At 39.4% G+C, this 17,186-nt stretch overlaps 1 protein-coding gene across 5 annotated transcripts in view; it reads left to right on the top strand.

Moving 5' to 3' along the window:
• The window catches only part of VCAN (versican), a 136,618-nt gene that overhangs the window by 77,550 nt on the left and 41,882 nt on the right, over window positions 1-17,186 (top strand). For 3 of the 5 annotated variants that reach the window (XM_083465111.1, XM_083465109.1, XM_083465110.1), the window contains exon 8: window positions 11,092-16,413. The exons of the other annotated variants lie outside the window; for them this stretch is intronic. In XM_083465111.1, coding sequence (XP_083321237.1) covers window positions 11,092-16,413 — 5,322 coding nt within the window. The remainder of the gene's footprint in view (window positions 1-11,091; window positions 16,414-17,186) is intronic. 5 annotated transcript variants of the gene reach the window in all.

Here is a 17,186-nt window from a genome sequence, read left to right as displayed (position 1 = left end):
GTACAAGTGAAACCACTTTGTGTTAAATCCGTCTAACTGGAAGACCTGTTGCTTGTTATACTTGCTCTACAAGCACTATGGACGCCTTTCTAAACAAAGTGAACACAGGGATAGTATAAGCTCATTTTTTATTTGAGAAACGATTGTATGTGTTTGAAAGAGAGAAAAGCATCTATTATGGATTATTCCTGCCCTTTGTTCAAAATGTGAATTGTAGGCTTGAAAACTGCTTAATGTTAATTGCCAGCCTAAACTGTAGATTTGAAAAAATCTTAAACAATTGACTCAATAGTCCATTGCCGTCCATTGTAAGATGTTTCTGTGAAGCTTGTTAAAGAATGATTATCTTTCCTCAGATTCCTTCGTAGACACCAGGAAACAAAATCATATACACATTGTCTCTGCTGTTTTTTGCATTGTTGCCAAGGAAACTTCATCACCCTATAAACAATAATTGAGGCTTCCTAATGGCTTTTTGTGCATTTATGAAACAAATGAATGGTCACTTTATTCATGGGTATCATGCCATTTTCATTATTCTCATAGGGAAATAGAAAAAAAAGCCCTTTGCAAAGTACATATAGAGAAGGACCTATTCCGCCTTTTACATGGATGCAACTCTTAACATGTGTTTTCTATTGAGGAATATGTTTCACTTCTTGAACATGTGGAAAGTTTGTCATCTGTTCCTTCAGGCACTATTGAAATGTGAATGTCCTGCCATTCTTGCTGCAAATGTTAGCTAATTGTCACCTCTGGGGAAATAGCTGGACATAGTGAGAACTTTAGTTCCAAAACAAATGGGCCAACACTCATAAAACCAAATTCAGAACAAATGTGGCATTTGGCACCATTAATGCAAATAGCCTTGTATGGGCAGAAGCTTTTGATGCTTCTCTTTTTTCCTCTCTTTTTGTATATGTTGCTTTTCAAACAAATTTCGCAGTGGTATAGAAATTTCAAAATGGTGCTTTTTAAAGATTGAGGTACTACAGCCACCACCAGCAGCTCTAATTTATTATATTAATAGCATACTACTTTGAGCGCTTTCTCCCTATTTCAACACATCCAGTCTCATGAAAGCGCTAAAATTGCAGGGAATGTCCAGTACTTTATCAGGCGTGATTAGTGTAAGAGCCATTTTTGGCACATTAACACTGCAGTAGAAATAGTAAAATGAAAACACTCCTCTCAAAGAGACAGATCCATCATCTATGAATAACCCCACCAAGTTAAGCTGAATTTGTTGTTTAGTCGTGTCTGACTCTTCGTGACCCCATGGACCAGAGCACGCCAGGCACTCCTGTCTTCCACTTCCTCCCGCAGTTTGGTCAAACTCATGCTGGTAGCTTTGAGAACACTGTCCAACCATCTCGTCCTCTGTCGTCCCCTTCTCCTTGTGCCCTCAATCTTTCCCAACATCAGGGTCTTTTCCAGGGAGTCTTCTCTTCTCATGAAGTGGCCAAAGTATTGGAACCTCAGCTTCACGATCTGTCCTTCCACTCAGTGAGCACACAGGGCTGATTTCCTTAAGAATGGATTGGTTTGATCTTCTTGCAGTCCATGGGACTCTCAAGAGTCTCCTCCAGCACCATAATTCAAAAGCAACAATTCTTCAGTGATCAGCCTTCTTTATGGTCCAGCTCTCACTTCCATACATCACTAGTGGGAAAACCATAGCTTTATAGGATCTCCTATACACACATATTTTAATCTCTTCCCCTTTTGCCAGGTCTGTCACTCCTGAAATCACCATCAGGTTGACAGAAAGGATAAACAGTCAGTCTGTGAGCACTTAGAAAAGGATGCTGTGATTACTAAGACCCAGCATGGGTTTCTCAAAAACAAGTAATGCTGGATGAATTTCATTTCTTTTTTTGATAGAGTTACAAGCTTGGTGGATCAGGGGAATGCTGTGGACGTAGTGTATCTTGATTTCAGTAAGGATTTTGTCAAAGCCCCCCATTATATTCTTGCAGAGAAGCTGCACCACACTGCACTCCTTTCCAGTTTCTGGAGGGTGATGCTGAGCTACAGTATTTGTTTTTCTTATGTGGCGTAAGGCTTCTGACATCGGCTAAGCATTGCAGGAAGAAACCACGGGGTGGCATATGAAGAGATCCTTGGTGAAATGGGTTGTCACGACTTAATTTGTCATTGTAAGTTTATTATGTTGTTTCATTGGGAAGTGGCTGAGTGAATGTGGGAACATCATCTCCTTTTTCTAATCTAGCCTTGCCCTTTTTGGAAAATCAGCAGAACATCATAATAAAGTTACAAAGCAAAGGTAACATCACTTATTTTGGGTTCAAGTTTCTGGAAACAAATTACTGCTCTATGTAGCTAATAAATATTTTACAGGAACGTTTTTGAAATAAGAGAAGTAAGACTGTTCTGTTCTAGTCAGTGACCCACTTTTACAGGACCTATATTTAGAGAAGTAAATATTAGGAACTAAGCTGGTGGGTCATTATCTCTCTCCTACTAAATGAAAAAATGTACTCTATGCCCAATGATTTATGGGGTTAGGTAGGGGGGAATGGGTCATATGGAGTCACAGATCTAGAATAAATGTGTATTACTGTGACATAAGCAGTTACAACCGAATATTTAGTGAGGTCCATGATTATTATCTGCTGTGAATCCAAATGTTGGTTTACTCATTCATTCAGCTTTACTGGCATAATTTAGACAAGAAAAATCATTTTCCTAATAATGCTTCTGGGCATCAAACAATATAGGAATTCAGATCTACATCCCATATATGTGAATACAATGGGGAATCACAGTTATGTTATGACTTTTTTGGCATTGAGTGTTCCAAGTATCTTCTTAGTCGTTTAAAACAAAATTCAAATGTTACCTTTACAAGGCCATTGGACACACAGCCAGCAGTCAGAATCACAGTTGATCAAATAAACTGTCCTCGGCAGATCCCTTGTTCTTTTCATGGCGTTTACTAGGTTATATAGCAGTGTTAATCCTGCAAGAATGTTATCCTTAGTCGCATTATGCTATTTTTAGGCACCCATTTTTTTTTGGGGGGGGGGAAATATGAGAATAACTGTTAGAGAACTAGCAGCACAGACATTTTTTCAGTACCTATGTTAGATGAGATACCATGTTCTTTTGATAAATGCTTTTTAAAAAGTCAGGCCCAATTTATGCGTGCATATTAAAGGTAGTAAAGTGCTTGTGGGTAATTTCATTACCTCAGTTTCACATGGAAAGCCACATGTAAACAGTCCAGAGTGAGAAAGAATGTTTCATTACTCTCAATTTTAACTTGGTCCCCCCTTCATTTCAAATTAAAATGGTGGTAGTATGAAATAAATATATTTTTTCCACCGTGCAATTTTTTATCTTGACAGATTAATCAGGAAATGAGCTGATTTCAAGCCCAGTCCTATACAATATTTGTCAGATGCAAGTTCTCTTGGGAGAATTACACCTGAGCAAGGGTACATAGAATAGTCTTATTCTGCATAAATCTCACACAGTAAAGTTGACAGCAGTGTTTTCCTGAACAACACATGATGAATACATTTTTAAAGTATTATTAACATTTACCATATCCTTGACTCCAGTGAGATATTAACAACAGGTATTCGCTGAAGAAAGGATACATTTCTGACTACTTCCTTCCTCTGAGTTCAGCACATAGCCAGCTGTTCAGGATTCTCCATTAACGCTGCCAGTAAAGTGCAACGTGTTTTAGCTTTGAGAAGGCTTACTTGACCTTTCTACTTCAGTCTTCAGCACATATATAAGTAACTGATTGTGCTCACTTGGGCATTCCTAAGTATCAGGATGCTGATGCTCCTGAATGCCATTTTGACTTCTGCCATGTAAGCATTTAGGGAGGAGTTCATTGTAGCACCAAGTTAAAGTCCCTTAGCGGCCCTAGCAGAATGGCTTGCGTGAGAGAAAGTGCAGGAAGCCAGGATATTTGTGGATAGTTGCACAACCAGCCACAAGAACTATGGTATTTAGACTTTGGTTTTTCTGTGACCCTCTTCCTGGAAAATGGACAGTGACAATAATTTGCACAACTGGCTGCACAAGAAGCTTCTGCTAGCGTAATTGTTGCATGGGTTTTCATTTTCTTCCACCATTATTCTCACCCTTGTGCTGCTGGTCAGTGAATGTTGAATCCTGCTTGGGAGATGATTAACCATTAGGGAGACATGATGTAGGAGTCTTCACTAACCAATTTGTTCAAGCAGAGGGAGGAATCCATGGGCTGGAGTGATAAACCTGAGTAAAGGTTTGAGACCTGTTATTGAGTTCACTTATCCTTAAAGCTTCATTATCCCAGTAATCCTACCACTTCACTGAAGGATGCATTTTTGTATTTATCTCACCCTACCAGTCCTGTATGCAATGCTGAACTGTAAAGAGTATTAAAGGATTTTTTTAGGGCAAGATTTAATGCCATATAAAAGATGCTGAGCTCACCAGAACCTCAATTTCCTCATTTTTTAGTGGTGTGTGCAGGCTGCCAGAGTGGAAAGATAGTTTTGGTATAATACCCACATAGAATGTGTGAGAGAGTGGGTGTGCATCTGTGTTCACAGTTTTCTTGCCAAAAAGGGCAAAATTCCTTGATTGAAGGCAGCATAAGAAAACATGTTTTGGCATATTGATATTAGTGAATAAATAATGATTCGGAATAGGATTGTGTGTTTAATGCTAAGAAATACTATGAGATTTCTTCGTTAAGCCAGATCTTAAAACCATAAGCTAGGAACAGTTTATGGAAGAGGGGACTTCCAAGAAAGACACTGCTATTGCCAAGCCTGACACACAGCAAACCTATATAGTTTTGGGGCAAACTCTTCCAAGGTTACATTTTTAGACATGGGATTAAGTTATGGGATCATTCCCATGACTAAAAAAGGCAAGGTGGAAGTATTCATTTAGTAAGGGAGAATAAACATTAACAAATTCCTTGGTTTATCCTGTAACTTAATGATTGTTTAAAATACCAGGTTAAGTTAAGGAGAGCATGCTAGAATCAAGGTCTTTCTTTTGGCAAATCAGTATACCCCTGATTAAAGACACATTCATTAACTGCTTAGGTGGTTAAAGAATTAGGCACTGGCTAAAATAAAGTAATACAGTGTCATGCTTGATCATTGTCAATGCTCGGTTGAGCACAGCGCAGTTAAGAACAAAGAAACCGTCAGTTACTTTGTGCCCATACGTATGAAAAGGTCCTCTTTTATATTAGCAACATTTATGTGAATAGCCTTCCCCCCCCCCTTAATGGGTTTTGATGGTGGTTTTCAGAGTCTGGTCAGGCAGAACTTGCTGTAGAATTCAAGGAGGGACATACCTAATTGTGCAGTTATTGTTTCCTCTTTGGACCCAGCTAGACGGCAAGTTGGATCAAGCTTTGTTACACTTTCCCATAGTCTTCTCAGCTTGGATTGGGCCTCTTCCCCTTTGACTAAAGTTATTCTGCATAAGGTTCAGTTTATTTTGTGCAGACTGTGGCAGGCTCGGATAGTCAATATTGAAATTGGGCCTTACTTGATGCCCCTTTGGAATATGCTCACATAGCCAGGGGGGAAATACAGCTATTCCAAACTAATATTGAATAGAAACAAAATAAAAAAATTCCTTCCAGTAGCACACGGAAGCTCATACCAATAACAGACTTAGTTGGTCTCTAAGGTGCTACTGGACGGAATTTTTTTATTTTGTTTCGAGTACGGCAGGCCAGCGCGGCTACCTACCTGTAACTAATATTGAATAGGAACTTGTAAGGTTCTTCCACTCTCAGAACTGAAGTTTTGTAGTACCTGACGAGTGCATGGCAAATCAATCTCTCTTGGTGATTTTCAATGGAAATGCAATTTTTGTCTTTGAAAATTGTACTACATGTACTAATAATTGCACAGTATACATGCATGCAGATTCAGAGACAGAACAATCTTTAAAAAATGCTGTCTTTATAGTTTTATAACTTACTTTTATATATGACACATCTTTCACTTAATCACCATAAGCTGCTACTTCAGGCCACTTTCTCCAGTGCAGTTATACTGACTGCAATTCAGAGTAAGCGGTTTGAGGATTTCAACTATAGTCTAAAAATAAAAGTCTTGGACAGCTGAATATTAACTAAAGCTGCAGAAAGAAATAGCACTGCCATTGTCAACATTTAGGACGTGTGGCATTAATTTAAACTTTCTTAGAACTGCCCTAAAATATATATTAAGTTTATTGCAACCATTCTGCACAATCCAAAACCATATTAACAGTCATATTGAAAATCTACAGCCAACAGATGAGTGAATAATAAAAAACAAGGCTATGATGAATTTTAAACAGAAATGGAAGACATAAGAAAGCGGAAGAAATGCTAAATTCTATAACAAGAACCACCACCACCCCTCTGAAAGTGACAGTAAAACACCCCCCCCCCATTTCCCTTGAGATCTAGGGTTACTTCTTTGAATGTTCTACCAGTAATATTATCTGAAAGCAGCTTATCAATAGTATACATAATTGTCCTTACCATAAATGGTCTCTTTAGTAAATAAGGAAGAGATTATTCTTAACCTCTGCTGGTATAAATAACCCCAGACCAAAGTAACCTGTCCCATGTTCAAAAGTGTTCACCTGTGCACTCAATGTCCATCATATTTGTCCTCATAAATATATATCTCCTGGAATTTCTAAGAAAAATCTTGACATACGTAAGGTAGAAAAGAAGCAATTCTATTAATGGTTCTATGTTCATCTTGCATCTCTTGTATTGTGCATTTTCCCAGTTGTTTCCAGCTGTTTCATTTCCGCACAAATTCTGGCGATATGCAGTATAAATGGTGGCTCGTTCACATCTACCTGTGTGTAAGTGGCCCGGATAAGTGTGAACTGCACATGTGCAAATAGAACTACCCAGATTTGTCAGTATAAGGAGGACAGGTGTGAAAAGCTTTGCATTTCTTGTTTTGGAAAAATAAAATTGAGAGTGCTGACATGGCATAAGATTATAATTTAGACAGAAGTGAGGATATTGCTGAGGTGCTAATTTAAAACATTGGAGGTCAACAAAATATGATTAAAGAGCCAGTGTACCACTGAGCCAGAAGATGCATTAAACTGAAATGAATGAATGACTTTTCTGAGCTTGGAAGAAGCATTTGCAAAGCTGTGATGAAGCCAGAGTGGAGAATGTGAGGATGCTCCCTCTGGCAACATCCACTCTGCACAGATGTTTCTGGTCTCAGCCAACAATTCTGACAGTCTGAAATGGGGCCCTTCAGACAAGAATTGGAACTTGAGAAGATTCTGCTAATTAAAACATTCACCTGCTTTTCCATGCTTTTCTACTGGAATACAGGCAATGCTGTAAACCAGTTCTGTAACTGAATCTAAAAACTCCAATACCAAGACTGACCACCCAACTTGCTTGACTTTAAACTCATTTCAAGCCAATTGTACAATAAATAAGTTCTTCTTTAGCACTGCCTTCAAGAAACTGAGTTGACTAATAATTTATAGCTTTATACAAGTTCCATGTGTCCTTAAAAAGAAGAAGAAGGGCTTACTGCTGCAAAATCTCTCTTTTCCCCAAATCTCTCTTTTAATTGTTGAAGAGAGGACAAAAAGTGTACTTTGATTAAATGTGTTTGTGTGAAAGACTGAATCAACAGAAAAATGTTCAGCAATATATTCCTTAAACTTTTAAACCACAGCCAAAGATAACAGTGCTTTGACAAGGATACATCAGCTAGGAAACATTGTGAACAGGACTTCAAAAAACACTGACTTTTACTCTGACTTTGGCCAGCCTGCTTACAAATAAGTCTGAGAGGGGAGAATAGAATAAAAAAGTTAATAATTTTTGCATAGCTTGGTTTGTTTAACTTAAGTGTATGTAGTGGTAGCTATGTTTCCCCCCCCCCCCACAACTAACTTGCTGACATTGGGCAAATTCCAAATTCCATCTTGCCAGAGGGAGTAAAACTGTTAGCAACTTTCAGGGGTTTCAGTTCTTCCCCAGATGGAGGGATCAGAAATTCATCATTGATATTTGAAGGCTGCATTCATACAGCAATTATTCATTAAATTTGGAAGACTAAACGATGCTTTGGCATAATCATGCCCCTCCTGGCAAGTTGACAATATCACTGACAAGTCAGCAGTGGCAGGGTCAGCAAGGTCCATAGTCTAGTGATATAGCTTCTTATCATGTGCAATACCCTGAGTTCTACTAGGTAAAAGCTGGAAGGTTATAGAGAGCTATGGCAGGTCAAGAAAATAGTGTAGTCAATAGAAAGCTAAAGCCAAGGACCAAAATTGGCACAGTTGAGAACCAACAGTTCTCAAAAGATCTTCATCCAGTTGAAGCTGATGCTACCCATAAAGGTAAAGGGACCCCTGACCGTTAGGTCCAGTTGCGAATGACTCTGGCATTGTGGTGCTCATCTTGCTTTACTGGCCGAAGAAGTCAGCGTACAGCTTCCGGGTCATGTGGCCAGCATGACTAAGCCGCTTTCTGGTGAACCAGAGCAGTGCACGGAAATGCTGTTTACCTTCCCACTGGAGTGGTACCTATTTATCTACTTGCACTTTGACGTGCTTTTGAACTGCTAGGTTGGCAGGAGCTGGGACCGAGCAATGGGAGCTCACCCCATTGTGGGGGTTCGAATTGCCGACCTTCTGATTGGCAAGCCCTAGCCTCTGTGGTTTAACCCACAGCGCCACCTGCGTCCCTCTGATGCTATCCATATAAACTATCTAAACCTTGATCGTTCCGCAATTGCTGACCATTCCTCATCTATGTTGTTGCCCAGCTTAGAAGGACAGGATTATCCTGAAGCATAATTTAGTCTTCCATATCCCCTAAATGAGAGCTGAATGGATACACACCCTTTAGATGGCTTGCATGCCTTTCTGATCTCTTCATCTGGGGAAGAACTGAGACTACTGAAAATTATTGACAACCGCCCCTCTCAAGCCAGGTGAGGGAGAGGGAGGGGTGTGTGTGTGGTGGTGGTGGGGAGATGGTGTCCCCCAACCCTCTACCAGATTGCTAGATTTCCAGTGGTCATACATTTTATAGGGGGAGAGGTTGATCAAAGCAGTGAGAGTCCAAATGGAGAGAACTGCAGTGAAACTGGACCCTAGGTGATGTAATGTGTGCTCTGACAGGAGCAAAAGAAAATGAAAAAAGGTAAAAGAAAAGGTACAGATTCAAGCTCTGTTCATAAGGCAAATACCTATGAGGACTGAAAAGCTGATGATCACAGCCAAATTACAAAAACTGTAGCATGAAGAAGGTATTTAATGTAATATTATAGAACTCCATGCTATACAATACCATTCCATCCACCCAGGGGAACTGTTAGGTTGTGAACAACTGTTCAATGTTTTAGAAGAGAACCTGGTTTTAAAATCATCTAAATATGCTAAATCTGTAGCAGAATCATGTTGGAGCATTGCATCTCTATAAATTGTTTCTTTTGTGTGTATTATATGTTTTAAAGCTTAAGGAGATCAATGCAGACTTGATGTAGGCTGTTGTTGGCTACATGTATATATGTTTATGTCTTCTCTGGGTGCCTAAAACAGATGCTTTTCATCAGGGTTATTACCTACTATAAATGAATTATACTAAACCAGTAATCTATGTGTCTCCCAGGTGAGAAAAGTAACCCAATGGCCAGATTTTTTTTAGTCTCATTACTGCCCCACAGTAGAGGGGCCAGTTTTTCAGTTTATAATTTTGAATTGATTGGTTAAATGTTTTGAACTACAGCAGCAGAGAGTTTAACAAACAAACAAAAAGTTTCAGAATTACTGAAGATGGTATTGTTTAGGTAAGGGGGGAAATTATTCCTGAGTTTTTCTCATCATGGTAGTTTGTTTTGCTGCCATTGCTTTCAATAGCCTCGGGGGATTGGTTGGTTTACTGCAGTATATGAAGACAACTCCACAGTCTTCTGCTTTTCCAAGAAACTACTATCATGGGGTAAAGCAGTTCTGGGAACTTTAGCTGTATTTGGATATGCCTGAATAGATCTCAGGGCAGAGTGAAAATTATAGTCAGTATGAAGGGTTTGGGCTTCTTCCCTTGTATTACAGGCCTCTCAGTTACAATAAAAGCTCTCCAGACTTTCATTTTATTAAAAAATGCTGGAGAGACAAAACTAGAGAAAAGGTCTCTATCTTTCATCTCTGTAATTAAAAAATGGTGTGCCCTAAAATAATCCTGATGTTAAAATAGCTTGTAATACCTTTACTTCAGTTTCATTAGCCCATAAAGCAGGTTGTGTGCAAAGCAAGGGCAGTTAGCCGTGACCTTGGTCAGTTCATTAAAGGAACCTCCAGATAGCAAGTCCTTTTCCCCACATCCATCTTGCTCTCAATGCAGTCATACCTACCCACTGGCTTCATATCCCGACCAAACATATCTAGATGCTATCATCGCTCACAGAGTCACCCTGGACCTCTTCATAGTCTCCAAGATGTCCCAGATACTGTCAATCTCCTTTCCCTCCATAGCTTCTGATAGAGTGTCTCAAATCTTTCTATCACCTTGCTATATCCTTCTCCCAGTGAATGCTGTACTGCCACTAGAAGGCCATGCCCTTCAAACACTGATGCTGAACTATTTGAAGACCTAATTGATTTGTTAATTTTTACTAAGCTGTCTATATTTAAACTCTAAATTTTCTTTTCTAACTTTCTAAGGAAGATTAGTTTATTATAGAACATACTGCAGTGGCATGTAGTTATGTGTGTGATATCATCGATACTTTATTCACCTAATAGTTGACAATTTTCTCTTTCTTCGTAGACTATAGTATCTCTGTTTAAATAAGCACTTTGAAATATTTATTTCGTTTCATTTCATGTTATCACAAAACTTGGGGAGGGACGACTCAGTACAACAAAAACAACAACAACATGGTAGTGAAATATTAGGAGTGTTTAAATAGCTGGATACTAATGGAAGCACATGGGAGCATTTGATCTATTTTTCCTTTCAGTGCATTTGGTTTTACTGTGACAGTTGATGCCCATGTCAAGCCAGTTGCTAAAAATATTATTAAAAGCTCTCTTTCTTTGCAGATCCAGTGCATGAAGTTTGGGATTTATTTGGTTATCATGAAATAGACGAGCCCCCTACAGATACTGATTCAACACAAGATGAACCCTGCACAGCAACGCCGGATGAGGAATCTGCAGAACTTTTAATTTTGGACCCTTTATTCTACCCAGAAATATACAATCTTGGAGAAGATGATGACGAAGAAGACTGCGAGAATACTACTGATGTCACAACTCCACCGGCTTTGCAGTTTATCAATGGAAAGCAACAGGTGACGACAGCACCTAAAGATAGAAATGCGGAAGAAGCAAGGAGTGACCAGATTGAAAGTTTACCACATTCCAAAAACGTAACGTTTTCACACATCAATGATACTAACATAGTGTCTGAAAATGAGATCTCTGCCACAATGCAGCCAAATGAATCTGCTGAAATTATAGGAGAAACCACTACGCAGAAGCTAACGGCAGAATCTATCATGACGGAACTGGCCTTTAGTGGCGATTCTGAAGTTTCTACTACAGATACAATCCTTGAAATAACATCTCTACATGGCCAGCCTTTATCAGACACTACAGAGAAATCAACACAAATTGAAACAGGTTTTCATCAAATCTTAAGCAAACATCCTGGCATTTTCTCTGTAATTAATACAAAATATTCAGGCCCTTCTACTACCATGCCTGAGTCAAACAGTTACAGCTTTTCACACTCAGTAAAAACACCTCCAAAAGAAGCTTCTGAAAGGTTTTCTACTACAACGTTTGCTCCAACGTTTGCTTCCATAATCATAGAAGACAGCACAGCACTTGAAAATGTTCTACAAGATGAATATAAATCAACAGTTAGACCAGATGCACTTCTTACTGTTGAAAGTTCAATAGAAACAACCAGAAGTCCTAGATTGTTGAATATACCAGAAGGCTCTGGAGATGTTCAACAAGAGAATGCTAAACCTACGACCGCGGTAATAAAAATGACAAGAACAGAAAAAAATCCTGTTCAGGATATTTCCTCAGATCTTGGCAGACACAGCCCTACAAAAAGCAGCCCTAGTGCTTCCCAGCCTCCTGCATCTTTGTATATAGACATGAATTCTACACTTGAACAGAGTTCTGTAGAAGCTCTTACTACCCAAACTATTCCTAAATTGATTTTGAACTCTACCAAAAATGCCGAAGAAGTGAGGGATGATAAGGACGAGAATAAGAGCACCATTTCCTCAACCAAGGAGTATTCAACTACTGTTAAAGCAGAAAAGCTGCTGTTTAGTAATGATAGCGTCAGATCTGTGAGCCAAGAATCCATAACTCTCACTAAATCAGTATCCGTGACAGATGCCTCACCTCTCAAAACTAAAGAGGCCACAGAGAAGATAATTCCTGTAGATGAAGAATCTGGGGATGGATCCACAGATGTTTGGAGGAAACCTGGCATGGACATTCTTTTGGGGGGTCCCACCAGCAAAGTGGTAAGTACTGACTCCCCATTTATTGACCCAGGTACTGAAAAAATAGATGTTATCACTATAGCTACTACATTGAGTTCATTACTATTGAGATCTCAACCTGGAAGCACAGACACACAAGTGAAGAAGCTAGACACTCTTAACACAGATTCATCACCTTTGGAATATGCAATTATTATTGATCCCACAATGCAAGTGTTAAGTACTGAATCAGACAGAAAGGCCATGGAAACTAAAACTGACGTGCAAGTATCAGAGGATATAACTGATAACCAAGGACCTATAAAACATGAATTGGATGCAGTCACGCAATTGCCATTTAGTGAAAAGTCTATTCTGGAATCCAATGAAGAGATAACATCTTCTACAGCGACTGAAAAGAAAATTGACTTGTTTGAGACATCTGGTGTGGCATCATCTGTAGAGTCAACTGGAAGTGGAAGCACTACAATCCTTTCTGTCAGCATTCCTACACCATTGAAAGATAACATTATTCTGCAAGAAAGAGGTTCTGAGTTTTTAATAAACAAAACAATGGAATCTGCCAAACCAGAAAGCACTGGACACTTTTCTCCAACCATTTCTGCTGAGATAATTGACCTGGTGGATGTGGGCTCTGGAGAGGAATCAGGAGATAACAGAAGTAGTGTAGTACTTGTGACTCGTGGTCCTACAGAAAGAATAATAAATACTAAATTTCCATTGATTGAACAAGGTTCTGGAGACATAGATTCTTTTACAGAACCTCCTATAAAAACAACAAATGAAAACAAAGGTAGCAGCGTGACATCTAGATATATGCTGTTTACTGATGTACCTGCAAAGTTAGACACACATAGTCATCACACCACCACATTCACTTCAGTGAATGCAGGAATTACAAACACTGAAGGAGAAACACCAGCTGAATCGGAAACAATAGCTTTTACTACAATCCCTCCTTTAGAAGATGAAATGAATTCTGATGAAGAACATGCTGCTGAAACATCAGATGAAATGGTACAGACCTTTGGAGTGGCAACACAAGAATCTTTCATTAAAAGTAAAGAACCTTTAACTGGACAGACAGGAATTTCAATTGTTTCTACATTTATCCCATACATAGAAGAAATAAAAACTGATGTCACACCTGGAACTGAATTTGTGCAAAAGAATCTCTCTTCACATGATAACATCCTCACGATTGAGTCTGAAACATTTCCAGATGAACCTGTAAGCCCTTCACCAGCAGCTGAAGAGAAAGAACAGTTGGCGCAAAATGCTTACCCAACTGAGGACAGCCACAAGCTTTCCTCCATGTCTACAGGGTACAAGCCAGTAAAAAAGGCAACCAGTAATGCTCCATTTTTTTCAGAACAAGGTTCAGGAGATGCAATCTTTACTGTTCCATCTACTACTGTGCCTATAAGTTCTGCTATATTAAATGTCAGTGCAAGCACATTAAGTCTTGACATTCTTCATCCTAGAAGTTCAGAAGCAAGTACTTTAGAGGAAAAAATAAAAGAATCTGATACATATCCCACTGAAAAATATGAGGATTTCAGCAATGTTAATAAATATCCATATACTATAGCAGTAGAGTTGCTTGCAGGAAGAGACAAAATAGCCCCTAGTGCATCTACCTTAGATACTAGGGTCATTGGCACAGAAGTACCTACTATAAAGCAACTCATTCTTGAAAATTCTCAAAACCTAGAAAATAGCTATCAGGAGAAGGAAAATACAACATTATCAACATCGGTAGCTACTGATGGAATTTCAGAGGAAGCTTCTCACGTGGTGATGTATGAAGACACAACTCCTGTTCCTGAATCTGTTCCTGGAAGGCCTACTCTTGGAATTGCTAAAGAACCTAAACCCACCTCGAAACCTGAAATGATGAGAATAGCAATTCACGAAGGATCTGGAGAAGGTTCTGGTTGGCAGGACACCATGGAAAAATATCCTGAATCACCTACCCAGTTGCCAAAAATAGTAACACCATCATCTCATACACCTGGCAAAAATAATTCAAAAGTTGTGGACCTTGCTGAAGCAGTGAATGGATCTGAAATAGAATTAGTATCATCACCCACCCACGGAGAAGAAAAACAAATGCTACCAACCTCGGATAGTGACTTTTCAGAGACATTTGCAGATGAAAGTTCCACAAACAGCATAAAAGACTTTGAGGAACTTATCCCACTGCCTGGTGACAAAAGGAATTATTCGGGGGATATTTCCAGCTTCATTGATGTAGGGCATGGAATAATATCTGATGAAACAACAATTATAGACGCTGATGACTTGAAATCAAATATTGAAGACATAGGTGGACAAAGAACTGTGGGCTCTGAGAGACCCTCGATGTACAGCGTTTATACTTCTGTAACAGAAATTCAGACTGCCACACCTACAATTACTTTAGCTGTTGAAAAATCAGATGGCTTTGGAGATGGTCAAGGGAGTTCTGTAACCAGTAAGTTCATATTCAGCAAGCCCATGATATCTGATCTGACACCAACATCAGATGATGTGGGCTCAGGAGATGCCACACCTTTCACAACAGAAACGGGTGTTACTCAAGAGCTGCCCAAAATAGCTGCATTGCTTCCAACTATGCCACTTCTTGTTAGATCTACCACGTCATCGCCAACCAGCTCCAAAACTGATGAAAAGGACAAAGAATTAGAGCTGGAAACTAAACATACAGATTCCAAAAATACAATAGAAGACAACGCTGAATTACAAACATTGTCAGACAACCAAGCAATAGCTGATGAAAGTGAAATTGCTTCTACCGCAGACTCTTCAGGAAAAGGAGAAGTAGATATGGATGAAAAGAAACTCGTGGCTCCTACGCCACCATACCTACCCATTGAGCCATGGCAATCTTTGACAACACACAAATCTGAAGAAAGCACAGTTACTGTACAACTTGCTTCCCAAAGTGTAACGAAGTCTGAAGAAACAACCCAAGAGGTCTACAAAGGAATGAAGGAAACGGAAGCCACAAAATCCATAGAAACAGATCCAGAAAAAATACATTCTGCAACTCAAACTCCAAAGTTGCCCGTGACTGTCTATTTACTCAATGGAGCTTCGGAGTATCCTGAAGACATAATGCCAAGTACTTCATCATCAGTTGACAATGACAAGCATGATTTGTCACCAGTACAAACCTTTAGAGAAGCTAGTGCTGACATCACAGCAACTTACAAACCTGCCCTGAAAGAGTCTTCAGGAAGCACCGAGTTCCCATTAGCATCTTCTCCCAAACTGGTATCAGAAAGCAAGACCACTGAATCTGTGCCTAGTTCTGTAACAGAAATGAAGGAAAAGCCAGGAAGTTCAACAGAAGTGATTATTGTCGAAGGAACCATTGCTCCTGGAGAGTCTCTTTCAAAAGAAGCTAAGCCAACAACATTTATAGTTCCAGGAACTGACATTTTAGAATCTAGTTCAGAAGAAGAAACTTCTCATGAGAAGGAGCTAAATCAGTTAGATGAAAATAGTGCTGATGGAGACTTACCATGGATACGCACCACACCGTCTCCCATTCCACATGAAAGTAAAACAGGTGGAGTATTTGGGACTGATGGTGAAGCCGATGTTTGGCCAATTTCATCCCCTCCATCAGTAGACACAACTGTGGAAACCCAGACTGCATTGGATGGGCAGAAGAAGCCAACGACTGTTTCCTCTAATGCTGCAACAAAAAACCCAGGCTCTGAAAACACTCCCGAATATATTAAGCAGGCAAGAACCACAGGGGGCATAAACAGCATTGAACTTGTAACACCACCACTTTTGCTTCTGGATGTAACTAATGGATCAGATTTCCTGATTGGCACAGGTGGGGGTTCAGTCGAAGGCACAGCAGTTCAGATACCAGGTAAGAGTTAAATTTTCCACTACTGAAATGTTCTTCACTCACATGAAAATATTGGCCTGATGATACAATATAGTAAACTCTGAAGATACTACTGTTAGGTCTCACAATACATTTTTCATCAATCTTTGCAATCTCAACCTTTTTTGAGCACACAGACACATTTACAAATGTAATAGGCGAATTGGATCTTTTGTGGGTATGGCTGGCAGAAGTGCCTTTCCCCTCATCAATTACTTTTGGCTGTATCTAAGCTTGGCAGATTCACATGTAACATGTGCCCATTCATTGTCCAGCAACAGTGAAGGCTGATTGCATGAAGAAAAGACATATTGTGTGAGAGAGCCATGAAACTTTGGGTTACATGGGGAAATAATTTTGGAATATTTACAGAATAACAAGTCTTTTTATGTTAACAGATATTCTAAGGTTATTAGACTTTGATATGTCATAATAATGCAGATATATTTGTCTTCAGCCAGATATACCTATGTGCAAAAGGGGGCTACAAAATGAGTCTTACTAATAGTAATTTTGACTGGATTCACAATTTTATCCCAATCCTGGAATGAAAGAAAATCACACCTGACTAAAGAGGTGGATAGCAATTCTCTCCCTGTCCCATTGAATCTGCATCAGTTCTCTTATTTTACTCTTTTGTACATGGGGTACGGTGGGATTCAGGCTGAAATCCTATACCCACTTATAGAGGCATAAGCCCCACCCAATGAGGCTTCTGAATAGGCATGTATAGGATTTGCTGTTGGTGTGGGTTT

Source organism: Podarcis liolepis, assembly GCF_965112155.1.
Source record: "Podarcis liolepis genome assembly, chromosome: 11".
NCBI lineage: Eukaryota > Metazoa > Chordata > Lepidosauria > Squamata > Lacertidae > Podarcis > Podarcis liolepis.
Note: the sequence above shows the minus strand (reverse complement) of the source record. Positions and strands in the feature narration are given on the sequence as shown.